General features: G+C 39.1%; 1 protein-coding gene across 2 annotated transcripts in view; it reads right to left on the bottom strand.

Annotated features, from left to right (window-relative positions):
- Window positions 1-13187, bottom strand: part of ELMO1 (engulfment and cell motility 1) — a 332530-nt gene that overhangs the window by 12372 nt on the left and 306971 nt on the right. For both annotated transcript variants that reach the window (XM_084306854.1, XM_084306855.1), the window contains exons 19-20: window positions 11303-11415; window positions 3221-3328 (exon numbers count right to left, since the gene is read on the bottom strand). In XM_084306854.1, coding sequence (XP_084162980.1) covers window positions 3221-3328; window positions 11303-11415 — 221 coding nt within the window. The remainder of the gene's footprint in view (window positions 1-3220; window positions 3329-11302; window positions 11416-13187) is intronic.

Here is a 13187-nt window from a genome sequence, read left to right on the forward strand (position 1 = left end):
TGGAGGTCTCTTCCAACCTAGATGATTCTGTGATAAAAAGCTGGTATTTGCTTGCCTGTTGAGATTTGAGGGTGATGGAGCACTGGAACAGGCTGCCCATGGAGGTTGTGGGGTGTCCTTCTGTGGAGATATTTAAGACCCATCCGGATGCCTGCCTGTGCAGCCTGCTCTAAGGAACCTGCTTTGTCAGGGGGGTTGAACCCGATGATCTTTCGAGGTCCCTTCCAACCCCTTCAATTCTGTGATTCTGTGATTACCTTGGGAAAAAGCTTCTCATCTAAACATGTACCTGCATCTTGATAGTTTTTATGTGTACTCGGTGTACTTGTGTACATAGCATACACTGATCACTCTCTTACTTAACGTACTATGCCTGCCCACTTTTTGCTCTTCCCCAGACATCTGGAGAGAGGATCCTGGGCATGTTGGACCCTTGATCTCACTTGATACTGCTGTCCTTCTGTTATTGCCTCTTTAAGTTTCTCAAATATAAATATATGTTTTTTTCTTACTGCCATCAGCATTTTAGTCACTTCTAGTACTAACAGGAATGAGGACTAGCAAGGCTTATAACAACCCGTTCCAACTGCTTTAAGAAGAAGAATTATCAGAAATCATTAAAAAAAAAAAAAAGTTATAAAAAGTTTTGGAAGCTGCTGTCACCCAGACTCACTCAGAGAGTAAACATCATGAGGTCATTAAAACATCAAGACAAATTTCTCTAAGCTTCAAGTGGAAGTCAATTTTCCAACTGTAATTACATTACAGAGAATCTATACAATCCACAATACAATACTGTCAGCAAGAGACAAAATTTCTACAAACTATAAATTATCTATAAGTTATTCATTATCATTGCAACTTCAGGAAAGGAACATATATATAGAACAGCATAATAATACGAAAGCCTGAGACTTCAAATGGTACCAGAAGATGACTACAAGATCCTGGAGGGTATAAGCACAGGTTCAGTGTGCTCACAACGGATAGAGCCCTGAAAAAGAGGGCAGATGCTTTCTGTTCCAGCTGGAACAGTTTGTTTAACTGTGCCAACCTGAAGAGAGAAATGACATTCACAGAAGTAAAAACGTCTAAAAAAAAATAAAAAATAAAAAACAAGAACAACAAAACACAAAACAAACAACAACAAAAACAAACAAACAAACAAAACAACAAACAAACAGAAACAACCAAAACCAACCAACCAAACAACAAACCAGCCACCATTTATTTTTGGAAATAGACACTAGTTATTCAGGCTGGGCAAGGAGCACACAAAATGTCCTATGCTACTTCTCTCAGCCCTCCAGTTTCTTACACACTTCTTTTCTTTTATCTGTTGACCTGTCCACAAGTACTGACAATCTTAACCATCAGCAAAAGTGAGAAAAGTGAAATCCTTCCCCAGAGATGGAAACCACCACATTTGGTGGACATGGAGAACATTAAACATCATATTCAGACCTTCAGAGCTCAAAATTCAGTATATACCTATCCAAAGAACAACTAAGTATTTTTTTGAAAATATTCTGTAAAATTCCCAAGCCAGTTTGGCTCGACTTGTTTAAAATAGTGCCACTTTATAATATCACATCTTGTAATATTCTCAACTCTGTTTTATTAAACTTTAATGTGGGTAAATCTTACATCTTTCACAGCCTGAAAAGTCTGAGAAATGTAAGAAATAACCGTATCTTCCTCAAACTACATCAGGACTTGCACTGCCAGCAGGCATGCACAGGGAACACATGGGTCTGATCCACTGGTTCCTAAAGCAGGATCCTGCTGTCCCAATGGGATTGTGACATTCCCAAGTAGTCTCAAGAGCATGTGCGAAACGCAAATGCAAAGTGAAGCCTGCAGTCCGGGTAGGGGTTTTGAGCATGGAAATATGCTCAATGCAACCAAATCTGGGAACTGCTGGTCCAGGAACTGTGCCTGCAATTCAAGTGTGACCTTCATTCTTTTTCTGCCATTCTCATACTACTGTAACTTTCAAGGGCAATTTCCCTAAGCCTTGTCCAGTAAAATAGTGTCTTCTAGTGCCAATGCAGCAATTTGAGAACCTGTACTACATTTTGCCAAGACTGCAGTAAAAGCCTGAAACATCCTGGAGGAAGGTACTAAAAACAAGTGAATTTGACCGTGAACTGTCAGGGCTCCAGCAGTAGACAGGTTCTTCCTTACCTCCCAGTCTGTGTCTGGGAGCACTTAGAAATTTTAAAAGGTGCTGCCTGCAGATAGGTTGGGGGACCAGAGAAGAGAAACAATTCTCTGTTTTACTAACACACAGAAAAGTTCAAATCACTGATTCTCTCCTTTCTCAGTTTGCAGGCTGGAGAAACTTCTGTCATCTGCAAAATTATTCTTTCTGTCATTTCATGAAAGAAATAGAACCACCAACTTGAATACTTGTGCAAGTGTGTCTGATTTGATAATGCTGAGAATGGCATTTATTACTAATGGCAATTCAGAAAAGAACAACTAAAAAGGATTCTTTATTCAATGCTTGATTTCTTGATGTCATTTTGTGGTGATGGAACTACACTGGTCATTGTCTCAGTCATCAAAAAAAACTTTCCTGGGACTGCAGGTTGAACCTCTACAAATCATGTTGAAGGACTAAGGAGAACTTTTCATGAGAGCATGATTTTCTGAAGGGCTCCAAAATGACTTTGGTCCCTACAAAATATCCCAAGAAATCTCATGGCAGGAGGTGTCACAAAGGCATGTCCCCTGTTACAAACTAACTGTGAGGTCCTATCAACACCACTCACAGCAATGTGTTGTCTTTAAGTCCACTTGCCATGATAATGAAAAAGACCTCTGTTTTCCATGTATTTCTCCTCCAGTCACTAGATTGCTTGCAGCAAAAGAAACAGCTGTCTCCATGGACAGGAAGCACTTCTGAATATGCCAAAGTATTTTAATGTGACATCTGCAGTTAGATGAGGAATGAAAATAAACTGTGTTCCTCCCCATGAAAAGCACGACATTTCCAAGCTGAATGAAATTATAAGCTCATTGGGAAGCTGAGCTCAGTCCTCATACATGCTTGCCAAAACCAGAACAGCAGTGTTTGAATGCACGAGTAAATGTCCTCTGCTATGTATCTTCATGAACAGAGTTGTTGATAATGTCCTGTATTAAGAAAAATCCACTACCACTTATAAAGAGCTTGAAAGAAGCAAAAGTAGCACAATCCCTGTGCATGACTTACGTTTATCTTGCAACGAATCATGAGGGACTTCTCCCTGGGGACTTTCTTCTAAGTCTCCATAGTGCAACACCTTATGATTCGGCGAAAGTCGACAATACCAAAATTTGTCTGTTAAAATAAAGGCATTAAAACAAGGTCACTGACATGTCTTCATTAGCATTATCAACTGGATACTCAAATGAGGCACTACAAGGAAGGACTGTCCCCCCCCGGCTTTTTTTGAAGAAGAAATATTTCTTATGTATGAAAAGCAGGGCAGGGACTTTGCCCAGTAATTTCACTTGCTTAAACATAGCTGGCATTCATTTACCATTTCTGTTTTGATTTTGCCACTGGTTCCAAGAACAAATACTAGCAAGAAGCAGCTGACTTAGTTTTACATGATATTTTGTTACCCATGATATGCATCCTCGGTAAGTAACCACTGCATTTAGCAGCTAAATTTAACACACCCATAAAAGGTTCATTATTTTGAACCCCCTATGTGAGAATTAAGCCCTGCCAGATGTCATCTGTTGCACATCCAAATATTGATACATTTGAAATACTCCATAACTTAAGAAAATTTTGACTCATGTCTTTTTGTAGTTGAGAGAACACTCCCATATTTATGGGGAGAATGAACACAACAAACACGCAAAGATTTTAAAAACATTAAGTCCATTGTCTTCTAGATAACTCAGTGGTTGGTGTGCTCACAAATGGGCATGTATCACATTCCTCTTTGCATTTTAGCCCTTCCTAGGAGATGTATACTTACGCTTCCTGCCAACTCCTGTTTCTCAGGATATAACTGCCCTTAGTGCTATTTGTTAAAATCTATCCCCTGAAGAACATCAGCTTTGCAGAGCAGGGCTACCACGCTGCCTAGCGGGCAAGGGTGGTGCTTGCCAATTCCCTTTCTGAAACAGCAAGAACAAGGTTACCTTTTCTTGTCAGGGCACTTTCTATTTAATAAATAGATCGCAATGCTAAGCTGTCAAAAATACAGTCTTGTTACAGCCAAGCTATAAATCTCCAGAAGCTTAGAGCAAGGCGAGACGTTAAAGTGCTGGGGGGGCTTCTCTGCCTCTGTGCTCCTCTCGCTGCAGGTAGCACTGATGCTGTGCCAAGCAGCAGCTGAAGGGAGAGTTTAGGGGAAATGCTAGCACTGACAAAACCCCATCATGCTGCTGTCGCCAGGAGCGGATGAAGCCACAGCTGGGATAAAACGCAGGAGGAGCTGTACAGTCACCAGTCTGAGTGTTAGCAAAGCAAGGACTTCTTCGCTCCTTCAGTAAAATCTTCACAGACCCTACTCCTTTTTAAAGGACCCTCGGAAGTACCCTAGCCAGCCATTTAAAATACAATGCACTATAACACAGAGAAAGACAATTCAGTTTGAATGTCAAAAGTGGGGTGCCATACAGCTTTTTAGAAGATTTTGTCAAAATGCAAAAATGTTTGGAGAAAATAAACCACACATTTCCAACCACTTATTGAGTGTTCAGGCCCTTCTTCTGACAAGTTCCAAAAGACCTTACTAACCACTGGCAAAAGGTCAACACAGTGATGGGGAAGATTCTGTTTACTTGCTTCAAAGACATATGCACTACTAAAAGGTGTGTGGGTAGGAGAGCCTGAGATGATGATTCTGTGATGCATAGAAAAAGAGCTGCTGAAATATAAGCATTCCAGGACCGTAAGCAGCACGTACCATATTGCACAGCATGGGGTCAAGAGGAAAATCCCACTTACAAAGCATTTGTAGGGATTTGAAACAAGAGCAAGCAGGAGCATTCATTCAGTAGATTGTCATCTGAAGAATACACACAAAAGCAGTTTGTCGGGCAGCTTGTGCATCAGAAACTTTGTGCATATGAAACTTTTCTAGATTCAGAAATTTTACAGAGAACTCTACCAGAAGCATTTCAAAACCTGACACTTAAAAAATATATTCTGTTAAACCTGATGATAGACCATCTTGCGCCTTGTCTACCACAGAAAAGCCTCTAGTGATTGTAGCAGGAGGCTACATACCTAGCTTTAACTGCAACTTCGGTGTTTCCAAGACTGTTCAGGACAATATATCCTTCTGACACTAAGATTACAACTACCATTTTTTCCCTAATAAAAGCCAACTTGGTCTCACTACTTTGTCAATAACCTGGTGAAGATGATGATATAACTGGATAAAGTAAAGTAAAATATTATGAATTCCTTTTGACTTAGTGTGGGGCTATAGTTTTTATTGAGGGTTTGTAAAAGGTTTCTTCTTCAGCCTCCTAAGAGTTAGACCATTTTGGTAACCTTGTTCCCATTTCAACCCCCTGCTCCAATAACAAAAGGAGAAAAGGCCCAGTGAAAATTTCTGTACTTCATTTTCACAAAGAGGTGATTTTATCATAAGAAAGCCTTGCTCTGAAGGCTTGAGAAGCCTCTTACAGCAATTCCCCATAACCCAAGGTTAATTAAATAACTAATAGCCGTAGAGTGAAGCTTGAAGCACGTCCAGTGCAATCCTCCTGTGGGCTCACTAATAACTGCCATCGCACCACAGCGTGGCTGTCAGGGGGAAAGCCCTTAAATGAAACCTATAAATGGAACTAATGAGGTTCCCTCAGTCGCAGCCACTGAGCGACCGCAGCAGCCAGGCTGAGCAGGGCAGACAGCACATCAGTGATGGGGCATAACCATTCTTGCCTTCCCGGAGCCTCTACAACCACCTCAGCCTTAGCCAGCTGGGGTTCTTCTTTTCCTCTATGTGACGTTACAGTTTATCAGACAATAACCTACTTATGCGAGATCACGGCGCCTTGGAGGGGAGCAGCTCTGAATGGGATGTATGTTATTTTACTAGTACAGGTGCTGAATGCAATTTTGTTGGAAGTGGAGTATATAAAGTAATGCTGCAGTCAAAATAAATATTGTATGAAATTGTTCCCACTGACAAGAAGGGTGAAAGAAGCCTTAATTACACAAGAGCATGTGGGAGGTGGCGAGCATTTACTTTCAGCTCCAAATAGATAAACCAAAAAAACATGTAGAAGAAAAAAGAAAACCCTGAACTCTTCTCTACTATGATTAGAGAGTAGTGCTTATAAAACAATGAAGAACTACTGACCAAAACCTCCAGAGCTCTTAAATACAAATCTGCTAAGCTGAAGTGCCACGAATTCTCAACAGCCCCTGCACTCCTCAACAGAGATCTGTGTGTATGTGTACACACTGAAGGAGGAGTGGTTGCTGAACACTGAGTCTTTAGATACAATGTGATTTCATCACAATTTTCAGGCACTAGCATTTAATGTTGCCACTGAATTATCTATCTCTTAGTTCGCTGACCTCTGATGCAATCAAATTCAAGTGCTAGAGATTCTTCTTTGGGAAACTGTAGTAGTCATTCTGTTGTGATTTTTTATTTGTTTGTTTGTTTTGATTTGTTTTTTAAGCCTGAAAAAGTTTTAAACATTTAAGCTTCAAACAATTGTTAAAACAGCTAGTGGGTTAAACATATCCTAGCACATTGTTAAAACAAGGTTAAAAAAATCCTGAATAGCAAAACCAGCTACCAGTTTGGATAGAAGAGTAATATTCAAAACTGTGACCAAATAGTAGGGCACAGAACATTTTGATGATGGGCTACAGAGTGTGTGGCCATTCATATGGTATTTCCACATGCATTAATGGCCAATGACTCATACACCCTTAACAATGCTATCCCAAGTGAAGAATTGAGGTGGTTAGTACAGAAGTGCTGTAGAGTTAGACCTCTGGAGAGAAAATAGCTCAGACGTCCAATGAAAAAAGTCTGTGAGCATACCTTTTATCCCAGGATATGTTCCAGATTACTAAAAATGAAAGGTGGGTTGTTTTTTTTGTTTTTTAAAGAAAGGCTTGATCACACATTTAGCAAAGGGAACACACGTGTAATAATGTCAGTAAAACCTTCCAAATATGGATGTAGCTTTTAGATACATGTTTGTGGACTCACCCTTTCTCTTTCACTGTGCTGTTTCTCTAAGATACTTACCACAGTGACACACTGTCACTCTAACTGGTCTTAGCTGGTTAGATGAAAGCCAACAAGTTCTGAAAAGGCTTGGCGATTAATTGGCTTGTGGTAATGCCAGAGGCACTCTGGTTAACCAGTTCCTCTCAGCACGTCACATACTTGAACAATATTATTTTTATGGGAGTGTGCAGGGTGGAACAAAGTAGCAGCAGTAGCTTTTTGCAGAAAAAAAGACAAAGTGTGTTCTCATTCAAAAGTGTGAGTCACTTATCCTAGCAAGAGATGGAAAACTTGTCTTTGCTTGATTTTTTTAATTTAAGTTTTCTCTTTCCAGGTTACTAAAAAAAATATTCTGCCTTGTGTTTTAATATAGTAGTGTGCATCATCAGGCTTTCTTTCCCTTCCAAATATAACTGTACAAGAAACCTTGTCTTCGACTGCAAAACCACTTCGATAACATGCAATTTCTCTATAATCTTTTATAAAGCTAAAAGGGGAATTTATTTCCAAGAGTACACTCAGCAACAAACTACAAATATACTGGATGACAGCTACAGAAGTCTCTATTATTTCCAATAAAATGTCTTGATCTGCTACTTAGCTTTACTGGAAAAAATAACATTTAGGGTTATAAATAGCTTTGTAGGCTTTCGATTTAGTCTTCACCCCTTTCTTTCAGGAATTACCAAAGGAAGGAGAACAATGAAAAGGGCTGTCTGTCAGCTGATGTCCACAATCAGAGAACAAAGTGGGGACTTGCAGAGCTTCAAGACCTGTCAATGAACAGTGACCAGAACAGCAGACCAGATTTTACTGTTTCATTTCCTATTGATTAAGAATGCCTAATAAAAACAGGAGTTAGTACTGCAGTTCAACCATGAAATGTTGCAAGGCAAAGGCCATGTACTCTTTGAAAGTGGCAAGGATCCTGCTGGGACGATAATACATGTAGTATTTCTGGATTTTGGCTGCAGAGAGACCCTGATGAACAATAATCCCGTGCTGGAATACAAAAGGCAGAGATCTGACTGCAGATACTTCACTGCTTAACCTTCAGCCCCGCTCCCTGAAAAGAATCACCTGTTGGACTGGATGTGTTCCAATGCCTTGTATGTAAGAAATGTTTTTCACCTCCTCTCAGAAGGTCGTAAGAGGATGCAATCTCCCTCCTTGTTTGTTTTTGTTTTGTTTTGTTTTGTTTGTTTTTTTGTTTTGTTTTTGTAAGTCAATTGTTTCGACTTACTGTGACTAACCATGTGTGTCCTACCAAATGTTCAAACAACAGTCTAAATGGAATTTATTGTGGAATAATGCCAGTTAATTATTTTTTAAACAGGCAATTTAATGCTTTCAGCTTCTCCTCTGTAGGCAACGTTCAGGTTCCTCTTGTGTAATCTGTAGATTTGCAACATTTGTCCCAAGATTGTCTCAAGAGAAAAAAGAATTATAGGAAATGTAAACGGATCAGTACACATAGAGGTAGAACAGCTACCTGATCTCACTACTCTTACAAGGGAGGTTGCCACCTAACGGGCAAACCGTGATGCCTCACAGCATTCCCCATTCCTGTTTTGGCACAAAGTCAACCTGGATGGACCATGGCCATGCTCCACAGCAAGTGAGCTGGGGCAGTGGGCAGGTGATGGGGCTCCTGCTGATCCTCTCAGTAAGCACAGGGCACATGTACTGTGTGTGGGGTGGGTTAGGGGATAAGAGATGGGGAGGTACGGTAAAGGTAAGAGAAGGCACATTCAGGAGTTTGGGACTTGTACCATTTCTAGTAGGACATACAGGGGAGTTATCTGAAAGCTGGTCTGCCTTGATGTTTATCATCATTTGCTATGCCTCTGGTCCTTCACTTTAGCTCATCTTCTAGTTCTTGATATCATGGCAGGCCTGGTTTAGAGCTTGCTCTGGTTGGGGTACAGGCAACACTGAAGGAAAGAGGCGAGTTTCAATAGAGCTTCTTCCACTTTGTGTCAACTGCAACTATTTGCTATATGGACTATGCCAGGCACTGTACATACCTTAAAAGGGACGCTTCCCAGTTAACCAGTTTATAAACCAAACATGTTTGTGTTTACAATGCTTTTCTTGTTCATTGGATTACACAGTGTTAGACCTTGGTGAGTTTTGTCATCTTTAGTAATGGTTGTTGTGTCTTTTCCCTCCCTTTTTCCCAGGGGGATACCTTACACTTTCACTTCAGGAAACAGAGGAAGACTGACATAAGGTACACACAACTCTAGGGCATGTGGAAACATGCCCTTCTAAATGAACATTTATCGGACAAAGTGAAAAAAAATCCAAACCAGTAACCACCAAACCAAACCAAACCAAACCAAACCAAACCAAACCAAACCAAACCAAACCACCTTCAGAGAAGGTAAGTAAGCTCTTTGAGGCATGGAAACAAATATTTTGTTTCCAAAGAATCATGAACTCTTTTGGCCCTGAATAAACAAGACATCGAAGCAATCTGGTGGCCCATACAGTTCACTCCAAGGCATAGTACACAGTAACGTTCTTAACTGTGGACCATAAGATCAAGTTGCTATTATTCTTTTTCTTTTGTTTATTATTATTTTCAGGTCCACTCAAATAAGTTGAACCAATTTACATCTTCTACGGTTTTTGATCCTATGAATTACGGACTTACAACAGCTTAAGATAAAATAGTCTATCTTCTACTTGGAGATTTGCCAAAACAAGTAGGTTTGCCACAGACCCTGCTCCTTCCCTAGAATTTCAGTCATTTGGATTAAGGTTCTGAAAAGAATAAAATAAAAAACAAACAAACAAACAAACAAACAACAAAAAAAAACAACAGTACTGATAGCCAAACAAAACTATACATTACTTCAGCTAGTTTCACTCCACAAAGATGTTGCTGAAGGGAAACACATATCATGCCTTCTTATGAAATCTGTACAGAAGTCACGGTAGAATATTAATGTTCTTTCCCTAAATTCTGCTCCAAGTGCTTTATAGGTGTTTGTAGTCTTGACAGAGAGTAAATAAAGCTGCATCATATTTTTCCGCAACTTGACCCTTTGATAAAGGCTTGGAATTTTCCAAAATAACCACTCAACATTAAGGAAAATTGCCTGCTTGTTTCTTAGAAATCAGGCACTGCAGGGATTCTTCCTTCTGTGAGGAAAGCAACTTTTCTCAATTGATTTGAAGGTCTCAAATATGGCAGTACTTTGGCAGTACTTAGCTTTTGTAACTTTCTATTTTTCATTGCATTTGCAGTTGGGAAACAAACAGCAATCTGAATCTTGACAAAATAAGGGTTCTAAAGGGATTTTTTGGGATAAAATTCTAATTAATCTGCTCAGTTTATACTATATACCCATTATTTTGTTTTAAGAAAGAAGCATGCCCCCCTATGAGGGGAAAAAGAACCATAAAGAGTTTAATTGTAAAAAACGAGCTGTAAATCTAGTACTGAGCAATGACTCATAGGATTGGGAAAAAGAATCTTCTCATGTCAATCATTATTCATCTGAATGTAAACAAATTACTGATCTAAGTGGTTTTTAAAAGTACATTTGAACTCCATAATATATTTAATGTATATGGTAATTCATGGCAAAAACTAAGGACAGGCAGTACCAGAGGGAAAGGTACAAAATGAGCTCATCACATGTATAAAAGTACTGAACATCTGTTATTTGTTTAGTAATATAATTTAAATAAACCTACAAGAAAATAAATGATCCAACTCTGAGACACTCAAATTGTGGATACACAAAGTTATATGTGCTATTCCTGCAGAGGTAGAAATTTTATTCTGAGAGAACAAGGAGACTGGACACCGAGGCAAAAATGGAAATACTACGTTCAGACTGCTGCTTGAGATTTTCATCAAATGCTGAACTTATTCCAGATGAAATCAAAACCAGTTCCAGTGAAACAAAGAAGATTCTACAATTGCAACCAGGAGATTCTTTCAGATGTTCCCTAGTAAAATCAGTCAAGACAGCAATAAAACCAAGCTTCTTGTTAGTAAGAGCAGTACTCATCATCTCAACTTTTAGACAGAAGTGATAATAAAAAGTCAGACCCGAAAGTCTCAGCTGTACCTTGTCGACGTCGACTGTTGAGTTTCCTAAAGCAGGTACCCTCCACAAGTCGATTAAGACGTTGCTGCTTGATCAGTTCTAAGATCTCAGGCTGAATCTTCTCTTTTAGTTCCCTTGGGAGGAAAGAAAATAGACACTTTTGAGATTCAATCGAAATCCATCCTCTTTCCTCTAAGATTGAGAGTCTCACAAGATGTTTCTGTCCAAAGGAGTCAACAGTGAGATGCATGCCCAGGTCAGAATCTAGCCTGCTCCAGAAAAAAAAAAAAAAAAAAAAAAAAGTTATGTTATAGCAAGGCATGGGAGTCAGGGTATCTCTGTTCTAGACATCTCCCCACTACAGCATCAGTGTATGACTCAGACAAGTAACTTACTTGTTTCTCAGTTTATGCATCTAAAAATAACACTTCCTATAAAGCATCAACAAGCTTTCTCTGCAGCAAATAATGCTCTTTCATTGCAGGAACATTGTGAAGCTTATTTGAGGGTCTGTCACCTTTTATTGCACAATCTTCTGCTAGTATACTTTACTAGCATTTAGGACAATACAAGAAGGCTAAAACACACTTTGAAATAGCAAGAAAAAGCAGCAATGAGCAATGCCAATGAGCCAAAACCATTACCAGTGCTATATGATTCTTATTGATCCTATGCAGTTCAATTAATTCATTTCTAGCAGAATTGAGTGGAAGAGTAGCCCATGATGGGGACTGCTCAAAGATCAAGTTTTACCCTTGCCCGGGAGTGCAGAAACCTGCAGTGCATTTAGAAATGTTATTATATATCCTTTAGGAAATCTATTTTCTTCATCCTACTTTGATAAAAGAGTTAAAAGTGTCAAGAACTAGGTGGAAAAAATATGCGGGTAATATTTAAAGCTTGAGTTCATATACCATCACATGGATTCAGAGGTGTCTGAATTCATCAGTTATATCCTCACTTAGATTCATTAAGAATACATAAAAGACAGGTTGAAACATCAACTTGACAGTAAGCCTGGTAAGATTAAAAAAATAACTGAATGTGTAGATGGTTTATAAAATATGAAGTGTGTCAGAACCATAATTTTGCATTGCTGTGCACAGTAGGTAATACCAAAAATCATTCTGTCTGGCAGTATGTTCCAGCGGTCATCATCAAAAGAAAGCAAAGCTGTGCTATTCCATCGATAAAATAAAAATGTGTCACTTAGGAAGTTTGGTCTCTGCTGATTTCCACATTCACGTGGATCCTGTACCTTTAATCTGCCAACACCCCATTGAAACCACTGGAAGTTCTCTGTTAGAGACATTAGGGCTTTAAACAGAAATGCCATCATTCTCCCAAGTATTAACAAAATGGCTGGAGTACTTGATGCATAACCCACAGCATATTCACAAGCTGGGAAAATATGGCTGGTCAAAAAGCAAGCAAGCATTGTAACTATAGAAACAGGCCACCTTTCGGAAATGTACTCTAAGTCCTTTAGGATAATTTCAAACACTATGGTTTTCTTATTGAGAACTAAGGCAGGAGAACACTGAATAGTTAAATACTATGATCAGAACAATTTTGTGCTTGAATAAATGTCTTGCCTTTCAGAACTGTTGTGCTTCCCCACTCTTCAGGTAAAAGCTGGGAGCAGGGGCAGAGGAAAACCATGTTAAAACACAGTGCAGATTACTGAACGGTCTAAGCTATAGGCTTTGTCTCTAGCTGGATTGAATTCAAACATTCAAAATTGATAAAAACATCAGTGTGATGTTTAGGTAGTTTAATTTAGAAATTAGATGACTGTCATTAAAGATGTGTTAAAGATATCATAAGATTATAGTTATAAGACACTACTGAAAAGAAAAAAAGAAAGAATGGGTCATCCAGCACATTAACATCTGGTTATTAAAAC

Source organism: Netta rufina (assembly GCF_964035555.1).
Source record: "Netta rufina genome assembly, chromosome: 2".
Lineage (NCBI taxonomy): Eukaryota > Metazoa > Chordata > Aves > Anseriformes > Anatidae > Netta > Netta rufina.